This window comes from Gymnoscopelus braueri (assembly GCF_963280865.1).
Source record: "Gymnoscopelus braueri genome assembly, chromosome: 12".
Classification (NCBI taxonomy): domain Eukaryota; kingdom Metazoa; phylum Chordata; class Actinopteri; order Myctophiformes; family Myctophidae; genus Gymnoscopelus; species Gymnoscopelus braueri.
The window spans coordinates 24462594-24476139 of record NC_137614.1 but is presented as its reverse complement, the minus strand read 5'-3'; the positions used below and the strand labels follow the sequence as shown (position 1 = coordinate 24476139).

At 43.7% G+C, this 13546-nt stretch overlaps 1 protein-coding gene across 1 annotated transcript; it reads right to left on the bottom strand.

The window, feature by feature from the left end:
- Window positions 1-520: 520 nt before the first annotated feature.
- mecp2 (methyl CpG binding protein 2) lies at window positions 521-12964 on the bottom strand. The gene is made up of 6 exons (XM_080443659.1): window positions 12856-12964; window positions 10928-11096; window positions 9605-9822; window positions 8278-8471; window positions 6591-6727; window positions 521-6379 (listed from the first exon to the last, which is right to left on the bottom strand). Exons 1-6 carry the CDS (start codon window positions 12885-12887, stop codon window positions 4259-4261), a joined length of 2871 nt encoding a protein of 956 aa, XP_080299785.1. The 5' UTR covers window positions 12888-12964; the 3' UTR covers window positions 521-4258.
- Between the last annotated feature and the right edge of the window lie 582 nt (window positions 12965-13546).

Sequence of the window (13546 nt, the reverse complement as noted above, 5' to 3'; positions counted from 1 at the left end):
AGCCATTTATATGTCTAAAAGTTTTAAGTTATTATTTTTCTTCATCAGGTACTTGCCAGATGAGTTGTAAAATGTTTTCTGTATTGGCACATGAGTAAACTTGAACTGTTGTTAGCATCATTAGCATTCTGTATTCAAAACTATGTATGTAGGCCTACTGTATATAAGGCTAGCCTACTCTAATGCTACTTAATAGCTTGGAATGCTAACAGTGTTAGGAATCTGCTTGGTGAGAGACTGGAGATGAAATGTCGAATTGATTCTTGTTTGAAATCACAAGTGACTGGGAAGAAAAACTGTAAAATATAAAATATTAATAAGGCAGGTCTGCTTCGTTATCTAGTGGAAGACAATGACAATACGGTAAAAAAAAAAAGGGATCTATAATCTAATATTTCTGTCCAAAAATGGGAGTTTTTGACAACAAAAAGGAAGAACAAATATTTTGGTGACTGTCTGCCTTCAGGTTTGGACCAAGTAGTGAGCCCAGTAAAACAGTGTTCTGTCCCAACACACCAGCTACAGATGGACAAATGTTTTAATGCACATCAACAGAGGCAGTCCTATCTACTCAACAGGGATGGAACAAAAATCCTATTATCAGAGTCCCTCCCGCCACACACACATGCAGACACACACACACACACAGGCACACACACACAAGCACGCGCACACACACACACACATTCGTACGTCTCACACACACACACACACACACACGCACACACACAGATGGTTACAGGTTTTAAGATACTGGTGCTTTAAAAGAATAATACATATTTATCATATATAAGGCTAGAAAAAGTCACTACCACATACATCTGTGTAACTGTGGCATGCAGGAATACAAGGCTCACACTCCGACACCACCCACTAATGGAACACTAGTTACACCTCCACTCCAGAGACAAACAGAGCTAGCAATGCTAAACTGGAAAGAGCCGGGTCAAACAGCACCAGGCTAACCAACTATATGCAGAGTTTGGCTGTTCTTGCTTAAGCCAAGGACATATTGACAATTAACCACTTGAACCCCAGCATCCATATTCTGGGAGGAACACTAGCCAAAAATAGCTGATCTTCAAGCTCACAATGCGTCACAACGCGAGCATTGTGAGGTTGTAGATCATTTTTGGCAAAGAGATTTGGTGTACAAAAAAAAAGTGGTCCAAGTACAGAGGCAACGTAGGTCCTGTTTACTAAGTCTAGAGGGGTTAAGTGGTTAAATGGTGTAGTTCCTTTTGTTGCCAAGGTAACAAATTCAATATCCAGCCCTGTTTCAACCTAACGTAGAAATGAATAAGGGTGACTATTTTGCTGTCAATGATTGTATAGTTTTATAATAATCTTTTTGGTGTACTCTGGTAGGTTGAAGTTAAAATGAAAAAGGACAAATGTTGACATATCCTTGCTAAGCATGCCTTTCTTTCTGCATGTCAAGACCATATCAACAGCATTGTTGCTATTAATTTAAAAAAAAACAATTTGTTACAGTTGCAGTGTTATCTCTATGGATCTGCAATTGGATCATGTGTCAATCATTCTGTCCTCAGAATTTGTGGAACAATATTATTATTCCACTAATTTTGAGGACAGAATGATTGGCAAACATGATCCAAAATTCTCATAAATCTTCTCACTATCGGCCTATCTGAAAAAAGAAGGATCCAGATGTATTCCGAAAGACCTGAAATGAGAACTTCACCCATTTTCAACCTTATCTTCATATAATTGGTCCTTACTAATGCTCAATATAGGGTGACACTATTTCTGTCTACTCTTTCTGTGTGTCTCGGAGTAGGGCTGTGGATAGTTCAGAAACCTACCTACCTACCAGTGATGTCATCGGTAGGCGGATTTGGTTATTTCAAACACAAGTTAAAAAATATTATATATTTTTGATTAATACAAGAACAATGGCTTTTATTTCAGCATGCTAACTTTCCAGGAAGAGAAAGGCTGTAGTTTCTATTAGCTTGGAATCTCCATCGATGTCATTGGTGGGCAGGTTTCTGATCTGACCACATCCCTCCAATGAGACACAGTGAGTAGACAGAAATTGTGCCATCTTATTATGAGCATTAGTGAGGACCAAACATGGGTTTGAAAATGGATGAAGTGTTCCTTGAACTGATAACAAAGGTCTACAAACAGGCGTATACACATTTACACTACATGGGACCGTAGAGGGCTACAATACAGGGGTACATAGACGTCTACACACTATATACAGCTACACAGAGGTCGATAGAGGTCTATGCTACAGAGATCTACAGGCATCTACTGTATAGAGGTCTATGCTGGAGATCTATTGTCTAGAGAGGTCCACACACAGATGTAAACATTATACAGTAGAGGTCTATTAGTAGTTGTTTACACTACAGGTCCTTTCATTAAGATGAGAGAATGACCAAACTGACAGATCTGTCTCAATTACAAAAATGTATACTGTATATATACTCAAATCAGGCTAAAGAGTTAGCCTATGCTAGTTCTGTTTGACCCTATAGTGAAAGTCAATGAGCAAGTCCTGCGTAGCACTGTTTGGCGCTACAGCAGAAACCATGCTAGTGATTTTCTAGTTGGCAGGGAGGGAGTGTGAGAGAGTTCAGGCTACATTTGATTCAGACAGGATTCTTATTGTGCCACAAAAGAACAGAAACACATTCAACACCAACCCAATCTGCTTTCTACAAGAAGAAAAACAACAAAAACAAAAACATTAGTGACACTGATATCTGGAGCGTTGACTAAATCTCGACAGTAGGAAGTGAACTCATTCGGACCAGACTAGTAGATCTGGTGGAGAAATAAAAAATATATTCCATGTCTATATTAGAACTATAAACTCACCACACATTACAGCTACAGCTAGAAACACAACATGGCTTGGCTTACATGGGGTCTCCTGGCAAGACGCACAATATCATATAGGCACTAAAACTCTGGAACATGCAATATGGTGTCTGCTTATTGATGTTGTTATTGTTTGTTGTTATGGTATAAGCCAGGTCATGTGAGTCCTATCTGAACCAGTTTGTTTAAACTAAACATGAATATTAAAAAATAAACTTACAATAGATCATGTATGTATGACAGCATACTAATAGGACTGTATTCATATTAGGCAATGGGCAGAGTAAGTCCAGGCTGTACCAGAAACAATCAGTTGAGATAGAGCCACAGGTCACAAGCAGCAGCCATGGAGGGACTGTGGCGCTAACATGACTGCCGTGACCAAACTGCCTCTGTGTCTGACTCTTCGGTAAAGGCCAGTAAAAGTAACACGGGCAGATGAACAGACTAACGGGGGAAAGAGTTCTCTATGAGAACCCTCCTTAAAACAGAGAACATTTTTAACACATTCTTTAAGACAGAAGACTACAAAGAACTTCTTTAAATGGTTTTGGTTTGTTTTTTAAAAACAACTTTGGAGAGCTGACATTATCGTGAATATGGAAGTTTGAATGGCTGGTGTCTGTATAACCACAGGTAGGAGGAAACGGCCATAGATTTTTTTTAAACACACAAGGGATTTAATATTATCCTCCGAATGCCATCTACCTTTTGAGGCCATTAAAGAGTCAGGTGAGATGAACCAAGCACACCTCAAGTTGGCCAAATATTTCAAATAATATCATTATTATTATTATTAGTCTCTTTGTGTCTTTTCTAGTCATAAATTAATTTATAAGTAAATACCAAACTGTCAGTGTAGGAACAAGAAGATGGATGTTTGTGATGTAAAAACAACATAATTCTGACGTTTTATAACCTTTCCATATCTCCATGAATAAGGGACCCTCAACACTATAACAAAAAGAAAAAGGGGGGGGGGGAAATCAACACTTGAAATAAAAAGGTTATTTTGTGGAAGCGTGATGTTTCTTTCTGTATGACAGGCCCGGCCCAGGAAACAGCTGCCTTTTGATTTTGTACATACTGTACACACATTATCCGTTTTTTTCTTTTTAGGTTTTCCTATAAAAAGACATCCATTCCTTGCCTTGTACAGTTTCTTCACCAGCGGGGGGCATGTCCAGATAGAACCAGACATGACTTGTCTGTTCTGAAGCTGAGACAGTCTTACCGGTTCTAGGCAGCACTCTACTTTTATCTGAAAATGTTGTAAATGTTGTAAAACATTCAACTTCCAACAATATGCCCCAAAAACGTATCTTCCCCCCCTCCGCGTGGTGTCGACTCCATTAGCCAAACTCTACGGTCCATCCGCCTGTCAATCAGCCAGCTGGCCCAATCAGCTGACCCTCTCGCTGACGGCAGTCCGGGACTCAACGGTTTCCTCTCGACTTGGCCGGGGAACAGCTGACTGTGGGACAATGTCTCTGAGCTCCCTAGCCTCACCTGATGCCTCTGCGTCCGCCCTCAGCCTGGTCCGGCTCTCCACCCCAGTCCCTAAACCTGACCCAGAGCCTCCAGTGGGACCGGGAGTGTCCTGGATGGTTCTGGAGGTGTTACTGGATCCTCTTCCTCCTAAAGACTCGCTGTTGTCTGTGGGTGGCTCCCCTCTCACCTCCACCCTGATACCCTCTTGGCTCACATCCCTGCCTGTCGGCAAGCTCCCTCGGCCGGGCCGCGGGGTGCTGAGATCCTGGGGCTGTTCACTCGGAGGGTGGTGCGTGGAAGTCGTTTGTGAAGGGCCTGGGGTGGTTCTGAGCACGCCTGAAGAGGCCTGGCGCGGCTGAACGTGGGAGGGCTGGACATAGGGCCTTGGGAGCTGTGGCCTGGGCTGAGAGTGAGCTTGTGGTTGCAGGTGAGGGTGAGGCCGTTGGAGTGGTTGTGGCTGGGCATGGGCTTGGGACTGGGGTGGGTGGGACGGGGACAGGGGTTGTCTTATGAGGGGCTTGTACTGAGGCGGGGATTGTGGTTGGGATGACTGTCTGGGCTGAGGTTGGTTTTGGGCTGAGTGTCTAGGTTGGGGTTGGGGTTGGTGATGCTGATTTCTTGGCTGGGGAGACTGGCCCTGCTGAGGGCGCTGTGTGGGAGATGCTTGCCGGTGTGCAGCAGGCTGAGAAAGAGATGGCAGTTGCTGGGACTGGAGTAGGGTTCTGTGCTGAGCTGGGGGAGGGGATCTTTGGGGCAGGGCCTCAGGCTGTCTGTGGACTTGGGAGTGTTGGGGCTGTGACTGGGGCACTAGATACCGGGGAGGGGTGGTCTGGGGCTGCTGTAGGGGTGCTGGATATCGCGGTTGGGCCTGGGAGGGTGGTGTTTGAGGTTGGGACAGGTGATGGGGTCGTGTCGGGGGCAAAGTATTCTGAGAGTTGGGTGGACACTGAGGTGAGGCTTGAGACTGCTGTGAAGGCCGGGGTTGAAGGTGTGGTCTGGATGGAGTTTGCTGTGGTTGTAGCCATTGCTGGGATGTGGCTTGGGGTTGCTGTGACTGTTTCTGCGTTTCTTTTGGATGTTGGGTTTGTTGTTGTCTCTTCTCAGGGAGGGGTGGTTGTTGGGATGGGGTCAAGGGTGGTTGTTGGCATGGGGTCGGAGGTGGTTGTTTGGATGGAGTCGGGGGTGGTGGAGGATGTTGGCCTGTCTTCATAGGATCAACTTGAGGTTTGATATGGGAGGACTGGGTGGATGGAGCTGGATGTCTGGAAGAAGGAAGAGGAGGAGAATGATCAGAGGAAGAGGGAGGTGAAGAAGGGGACTCTCTGTGGCGATGATGATGGTGGTGGTGGTGGTGTTTGTGGGGCACGTGTTCTTTTCTCTTGTGGCTTTTTGACGAGCTGCTGCTACTGCCACCTCCTCCATCTCCTCCTCCCTTTTCTCCTTGCCCCCCTCCCTTGTCCCCTTGACCTCTGCTCCCACGGTCCCCTGCTGAGTTCCCCGGTTTCTCCTTGTGCTTCCTTCCTTTATGTGGCTTGTGTCCATGTGATTGGCTTTCGTCAACCTGCTTATGTGGTTGTGATTGGCTGTAGTCCGAGTGGGTGGGATGAGGCTCTGAGGTCTTTGCCCCACCTGAACTCTCCCCCACCTCCCTACCTTCTCCTCCACCTCCCTCTGCCTTTGCCACCGCCTCAACAGCAGGCTGAGGAGCAGGAACCTCCTCCACTGTCTCCCGAGTTTTGCGTTTCTTGATTGGCAGGGCTGTTTCCTTGTCAATGGGCTTGGCAGAGGACGCTCTCCGTTTCGCCTCAGCCGCCAAGATGGCCGCGGCAGCGAAGCTCTCCGCCCCCGACGAGCTCCCAGACACTGTTGTGGTCACGGGCGATGCCACCGAGGTAGCGGCGCCGGGTGGTGATGTCACAGACGCAGAGGCCGGCTTCCTGCCGCGCTTCTTGGGAGGGATCTGTGGAGGGGCAGGAAGTTCCTGCTCCGACTTCCTCTTGCGGCCTGGACGTGATTTGGTGGCAGCAGTCCCCTGTAGTGTATTTACAATAATAAAAACTATTATCAATACATAATTATGATTATCAATACTATCATGATCAAAACATAATTATCATTATAAATACTATTACTATCATTATCATTACGATCGTCATGATTAGCATATTTAATTACCAATATCAACTTCATTATTGACATCTAACATTCATTCAGTATCTTAATCACAGGCAGACAGGTGGTACCGTTGAGGCAGAGTGGGTTGTGCCGGCAGTACTCTCTGCCTTGCCAAAGGGCATCTTGACCAGTAGTTTGCCTGGAGACTGCTCCACTACACGCTTCATAGCTACACCCTCTGTAGACTGACGGAGCTTCCCACTGCCTACACACACACACACACACACACACACACACACACACACACACACACACACACACACACACACACACACACACACACACACACACACACACACACACACACACACACACACACACACACACACACACACACACACACACACACACACACAAACAAAGATTGTTATGAATTCCAATTAAGCATAATGTCTTCATTTGATTCATTTGATGTCAAGTGAGTGAGTTGTCTTCAAATCTGTTGTTAGCTGGATCTTTCTTATTGTCAGAGTTTAATCGACTTGAATTTGTTTCCACAGATTTTCATATATTTCTTCTTTAGACATAACGGTGGAGACAGTGGAAAGACACAGGACATTAGAGAGAGAGACAGGACACTAGAGTGAGAGTGTACACTAAAGAAGTGTTTCCCAAACACTGGATAGACAGACCGGACAGTCAAAAGAGAAGTGAGAGAGAGACAGGACATAGAATGTTGCAGTTAGGTGTACAGTATCTGTGTGGTAAGTGGTTTGCAAAGCAGTTTTGAAAGGAGAACAATAATGATATAATATAATTGACCCTTTGTCAAGTCCCGCCCCTTGGTTGATGTTCATTGGTTGGACAAAGATCCTCTCTCCATCCACCATCCGTTTTTCAATTGCCTTGTATTGATATTTAATGTATTCAATTCTTATTTTAAACGTGGCCTCAGTAAAAAGGAACATCTCGGGTGCAGTATAGTGAGTGGGCATAACGTCCAAACGTAGCAAACTGACCATAAACCAGAAAAAGTGCTCCTCGGAGCACTGGTCTCCTCCAGGTGAGGTAGGTTATTGTGGGCAAGAATGTTCGGAATTCGCCAATCAGGATGGAATATGAATAATCGGACAGATCCGTCTTGATCACATGACTATAGAGATAATGTGTACCGATTGTGTACCGTAATGTTTGGACAAATAGGAGTAACATAAAAATATGTGTTTTGCAAAAATCAGCCTCCTGGTGGCGCTATAACAGGACAATGTGAAAAGGGTGAGATTTCTTCCTCGGCCTAGTGGGAATGTGCGTGCAAAGTTTCACGGCAATCGGATGGTACATTCATGATTTAAGGCATTTTGTTCAAAACGGGCCACTGCAAACTTTAAATGCCAATCTTAGCCAATCAGGATGGAATATAAAAAAATCTGAAATACCTGTTTTGGTTTAATGACTATAGAGATACATTTGTGGGATGTTTGGACAAAATCTGTATGAGTAATATAAAAATGCAAAAATCGGCCTCCTGGTGGCGCTGTAACACGCCCATGTGAAACATTTGGGGCAGAGGTTCTGCTCTGGCATCCAGGGAGTGTGTGTGCAGTTTCACGTGGATCGGGCCAACAGTGCCGGAGATTAGCTGTCCACAGACAGAACACGGGGACGGACGACGGACGGACGGACAGGGTGCAAAACACGTCTCTGCCACGCCTTCGGCCTGGCGGAGACAACAACCAGAAGGAGACGGAACCAGGGACAGGAAGCTGACAAAGGGTCAATTGTAGCTCAGAGTAAACCCGTTCCAGACCCTGGTACCTTTGGGCCTCCCCCGGCCACGCCCAGACGGCTTCACCACCTTCAGCTTCTTGGGGGGTCGTTTCTCACGGCGGGAAGGGCTGCCACGCCCAGTGACGGTGAAGTCAAAGTCATTGGGGTCAGTGGTGGTGTCACCAACCTTCTGGAAGTAGGCTATCAGCTCCACCTTTGACCTGAATGCCTTCCCCTCAGAGCTAACAACAAAACAAAACAGAATGTTAGATATTCATGAATGGTATATTACATAATATTATGTTATCATCACCTCCACCTTGACACCAAACTAATATTAGGATACATATTACAATATGTTAGGATTCATGTACAATTAAAGCTGCTTTTACATTTTTGTTGGTCACAAGACCTGAAAATAATCCTCTGTATCAAGGTTTCAACTGAGGCATAACCTTACTGACCACTATGTGCACGTCTGCCATCCATTTTTCACATGCTTTCTACTTTGCTGTTGTCAAAATCAGGCCCAAATGCACCCTGAGTCCAATGCAATTTATTTTAGCCAATCAGTTAACGCATCTGATAAAAATCTGAAAACTGGATTCCATTGGAAAAATCTGTTGGAAAAATCTGTTGGAGCGCTGAGGGGGAGCATTAAGTGTCTTGCTCAGGGACACTTCAACAGGTACATACACACATACAAACACGAAGACGGTGATACCCATATATGGGCATAACCTGGGCACACACACCCATAGGTATCTCCATATATGGGTATGTGACATGCTGATATGCATGGGTATCAGGTATATCCATCAGCCTGCTCGTTGTTGCCGGTTTGCGTTGACAAAGTGTTGCATCATGTTGCAAATCTCCAGTCTAAATGGGCATATCTGCACGCCCGTCACAGACAGACCCACAGACACTGCCTGCCACAACTTTATATAGTAGAAGGACACTAGGGCTGGGCGATATGTCTTGTTCAAATCAATATCACGATTATTGCATAGCAGATCTACAAGCTAGAGAGCTTGTTGACCTATTTTCACTATTTTTGTACGCCACCATTGTACAACAAAGTATAATACAGGGTTAAGTGGTTAATCAGACCTCTATCGTGTTGATTCATTGATATATAAGAAAAATATATATTTAAAAAAAACCTTGCTTCTCGATTATTCGGTTTTAAGTCTAACTGACTTAAATTGGTTATTAGTTCTAAACAAAGGTTTAGTACTTTTTCGGTTAATTGCCCATCCCCCCCCCCCACACACACACACACACACACACACACACACACACACACACACACACACACACACAAGTATAAAATGTGTTATATTACCGGTACTCTACTGTTCTAACCACTCACTTGATGAGGTAGACATCAAACTTCCCAGCAGAACGACCAGACTTCCTCTGTTTCAGTTTTCGAGTCCATCCTTCTGGAAGAGACGGATCATCGTACAGCGGACCACGGTCTCTGATGACAGAGCGTCTCTGTTTAGGAGAACCAGCTGCTTCTACTGGACCAGACGATGACGGGTCAGGACCCAAATCTGAGGGGCCCGCCACATCCTCCTCTGACACCTGCCAGGATCAGGTAAAACTTTATTAACTACATTAAATAGACCATGTACAACTTCATAAACTACAGGAAATAGAACTTATAGACACTATCAAAAGACTATGTGTAATTGCACATTTACAACATCGGCCACATATTTTACATTAATCAGGACTATTTGTTTCCATAAATTGTTTTAGATCTCTCATTTTTAAATTTGATGCCATTCATGTTGAAAAGGTGTGTAAAAAAAACATTACAGAAAATTGACCCTCAAACTACATTGCCGTTGACTTTAATAAAGATTACTGCATTTCTCACAAGCCATTAACAAAAGGTTTGAAATTGCTTCCACTTTCCAAGCTAAAAGCATTTTTAGACTGTAGCTCGAAGCCTAGTGGAGGTCAATTATTGGCTAAATGTTATAGCCTACCTCAGAACTTGTGTTAACTTGTGAGTAGCTAGTATGTGCCTTTTATGCAAACTTGTATGCCCTGGGCAGTCAGACTCGGAAACCAGAAAAGGAGGGTGCATTTGTTGTTCAGCCCGGCATATGCCTAAACTGTGAGTCTCTTGAACTTCATATTATTGGATGTTTGATCTAGGCCACTTACATCACCCCAGAGCAAATGGGAGGTAATGACATGTGGACCTGGAAACTAGCCAGAAGTATACCAGAAGACATTTGATATCAAATTGTGAATTTCAATCGCTTGTAGTAGATTAAGAAAGTAATTTGAGTAAATGTAAACGGCAATATAGTTTTTAAGTGTGCTTTACCTATGCCTAGAAACCTCTCAAAGTCTCAAAGAATATTTTTTTCCCACCTCTTAGCAAAATGAATGGCAGTGAATGGTGTTTAGTAAGAAGCAAAATTTTAACACACAAGAGCGCTAACATTGAAAGCAATTTGAGGAAAATTATATAAAATGATGTGGCGAATATTGTTATACGATATAACACATATTCCTAGTCCCAGTATGGTCCTTTAACTATCCTATCACGTAAAGCTTTATTGTAACTTTTGGAAATTAAACAATGTTAATTTGTCTTAAAAGAAATAAAGAAAAATAAACATGTTTATTATTTCTGAGAATGTAACAACAAGAATGACCATTCGGAGTTTACCAGTAAACTCTGTGACGCCGCCTCCATCTGTGACTCAGCAACAGGGGGTGTAATTGAGGCTGTAGTTGCTGACCCCCTGTCGGCATGGCGACGGTCCCTGCGCGTCTTCTTGGTCTTACTGTGAGAGCGACCCCGCTGAGACACAGACCCCTCCTCCCCCGCCTCCTCACTGATGGAACACACAACAAGACCAGTACACTACAACCACATACAGTCTAATACCGTTGGCCACTGAGCAGCTCCACTGGAGCAGTTGGAGGCTTGATGCCTGGCTCAACAGCATTTTAGTGCTGCACCTGCACTGTCAGTAAAGACAGGGGACTGATCTCCTTACGAAAAAAAGAAAAAAGCTAGATAATTGAAATTATCTCCGAAATGTGAATTCTGATCAGATTATAATCGGATTGAATTTAAACACAAAATGTATGTATTAAAATACCTCCACCCAACACACATTACCCAACACACATTACAGATCTGATCAAAGGTCATACCACCCAGCAAGGATGTTCATGTAAAGTAAAAAAAGAAATATAGACAGACTTTCGTCTTGTAATGTAAAATAACAAGGAATATTTAAAATAATTGAATGAATCAGATAGATAGTTTGTGTTCCTTCCAAATGATTAAATATTACCAGCCAGTGATGACAGAAGCCAATCTGTATTCTGAGTGCGAAAGAGAGATCTTATTTCTGATTCATTAGTCACATTTCTTCCTGTTGTTTCTTTGGTCTTTCTGAGGACCGATAGTTGTGTCAACAAACAGAGGAAGTGAAGATGGGAGGAGAAAAATGGACTGATGAAAGGCTGTGTTATAAAGACAATTTAAACATAGCCGTTAATAAATCAAGTCTGCTGATTAAATATGGGAACAGTTAAATGATATCTTACTGAGAATCAAAACTGGAGACCCATACAGTTTAGAAACAGTATTGAGACATCAGACATGGACAGAATGACAGAGACTCAAGACAGACTGACTTACTGTGTGGATGGGAGCAAATACATGTTTGCACTACATAACCTGTCTCACTCTGTTGAACAATGATTGTTGCTCAGTAAGTGTACATTTAACAAACATACACACAGTAAAAACATCAATGTTAATGTAGCCATTTGTAACTCTGAGAATGTAATTGTGTTAAACAAGTGACATGAGTCATGGCAACTAAATACGTCTATCTGTTTAACACACACACACACACACACACACACACACGCACACACGCACATCCTGTTGTGTGTTTCTAGGTAAAACTGGGCCAACTATATGTCCTCAGCGCTGTGTGATGCAGACATGTCTGTGTGCTCCACCTGAGAGACTGACAACAACACGCTTTCACAAAACAACAGTCACACTAAAACACCGTGCGTGTGGCCTCCGCAGCACACTTGACGACATGAACAAACACACGCCTGGCACACCACACTAGTTTCTTTTAGCAATGTGAACAAACAAAACACACGTTTGACACAACAACACACACACTGCTTTAGCAATGTGGCTAATCAGCTAGCTGTGGTGGGAGGGGTGGAGGGAGGGCTGTGTTGGGCTCTGTGTTGACAGAATCCCTACCTAAAAAAAAGAATAAATAGAAACAAAAACACCCCCTCCCGACAGAAACCCACGGTTTCTGTTGCGTGAGGGGGGCTAAAACACACACGTACTTCGTGGTTGTCTCGCTATTGCTCCAACACAATCCGCCAAACTAGAGGAAATAGTCAGTAATAACTTGGTGACGTATTCCCCAAGCCTCTCTGTATAGTGAGGTTACGCCAGGCCAGCGGGACAGGCCGGGGTGGAATATCAACGCACGTTACTTCAATAAACACTGCATATGAAACGCCAACGGTCTTATATTTAGGACACGGCGGCGGTGTAAAAACGGTGGGTTAAACATGGTAAAAACATCATCACACACTTACACTCTCTCCTCTCCGCTGTCCACGGCCGCCATTTTTATTTAAATAAATAATTTGACATAAAAAAAAATAAAAACATCTCTGCTGGTACCTCGAGCAGCCCCGCCCCCCTCTGGCTCTCTTCTATTTCCAACGCCGTCAGTAGTCTGTGCCATCGCGAGATCTTGTTGCGTTTAAGCCAATAGCAATGATTTTTTTTTTTCTCGCGACACTTGTGTCTAACGGTTTAGGACATTGGTTCTCAAAGTGGGGTCCGGGGACCCCCAGGGGTCTTGGGGGAGGTTCCAGGGGGTCCCCAGCAAACGTAGTTAACATAACGTCACAATCATTTTAACCACTTTATCCATTTATATTTTGGCTATTAAAAAATAGCAGATCTACAAGCTCACAGCGCATCACTTCATTGTGCGCTGCAAGCTTGTACATCTGCTATTTTTTGAAAATATTTGGACATTTTAGAATAATTTTGATTATATATTTTTTTTTACATCTTCTGGGGGTCCCTAGCTGGCACAAAATATTTTCAGATGGGGGTCCGCGGCCAAAACATATCAATTTGGGGGTCCTTGGGGGACATGAAAAAGTTTGAGAACCACTGGTTTAGAGCTTTCAATGTAGCTCAGACATGTGAAAGAATTTAGTTTTGACCTAACATAACACTTTACTTGTGGTATGGTTTCACCCGAAACTTTAA

Bases quoted from the DNA above. Each gene is read 5' to 3' on its own strand.
- mecp2 (XM_080443659.1), bottom strand. From the start codon at position 12,887: ATGGCGGCCGTGGACAGCGGAGAGGAGAGAGT. The intron at 6,728-8,277 runs GTACCAGGGTCT...GTGTGTGTGTAG, and splicing joins TGGCCGGGGGAGGCCCAAAG to GCAGTGGGAAGCTCCGTCAG. The intron at 6,380-6,590 runs GTACCACCTGTC...AATACACTACAG, and splicing joins CAACCCACTCTGCCTCAACG to GGGACTGCTGCCACCAAATC.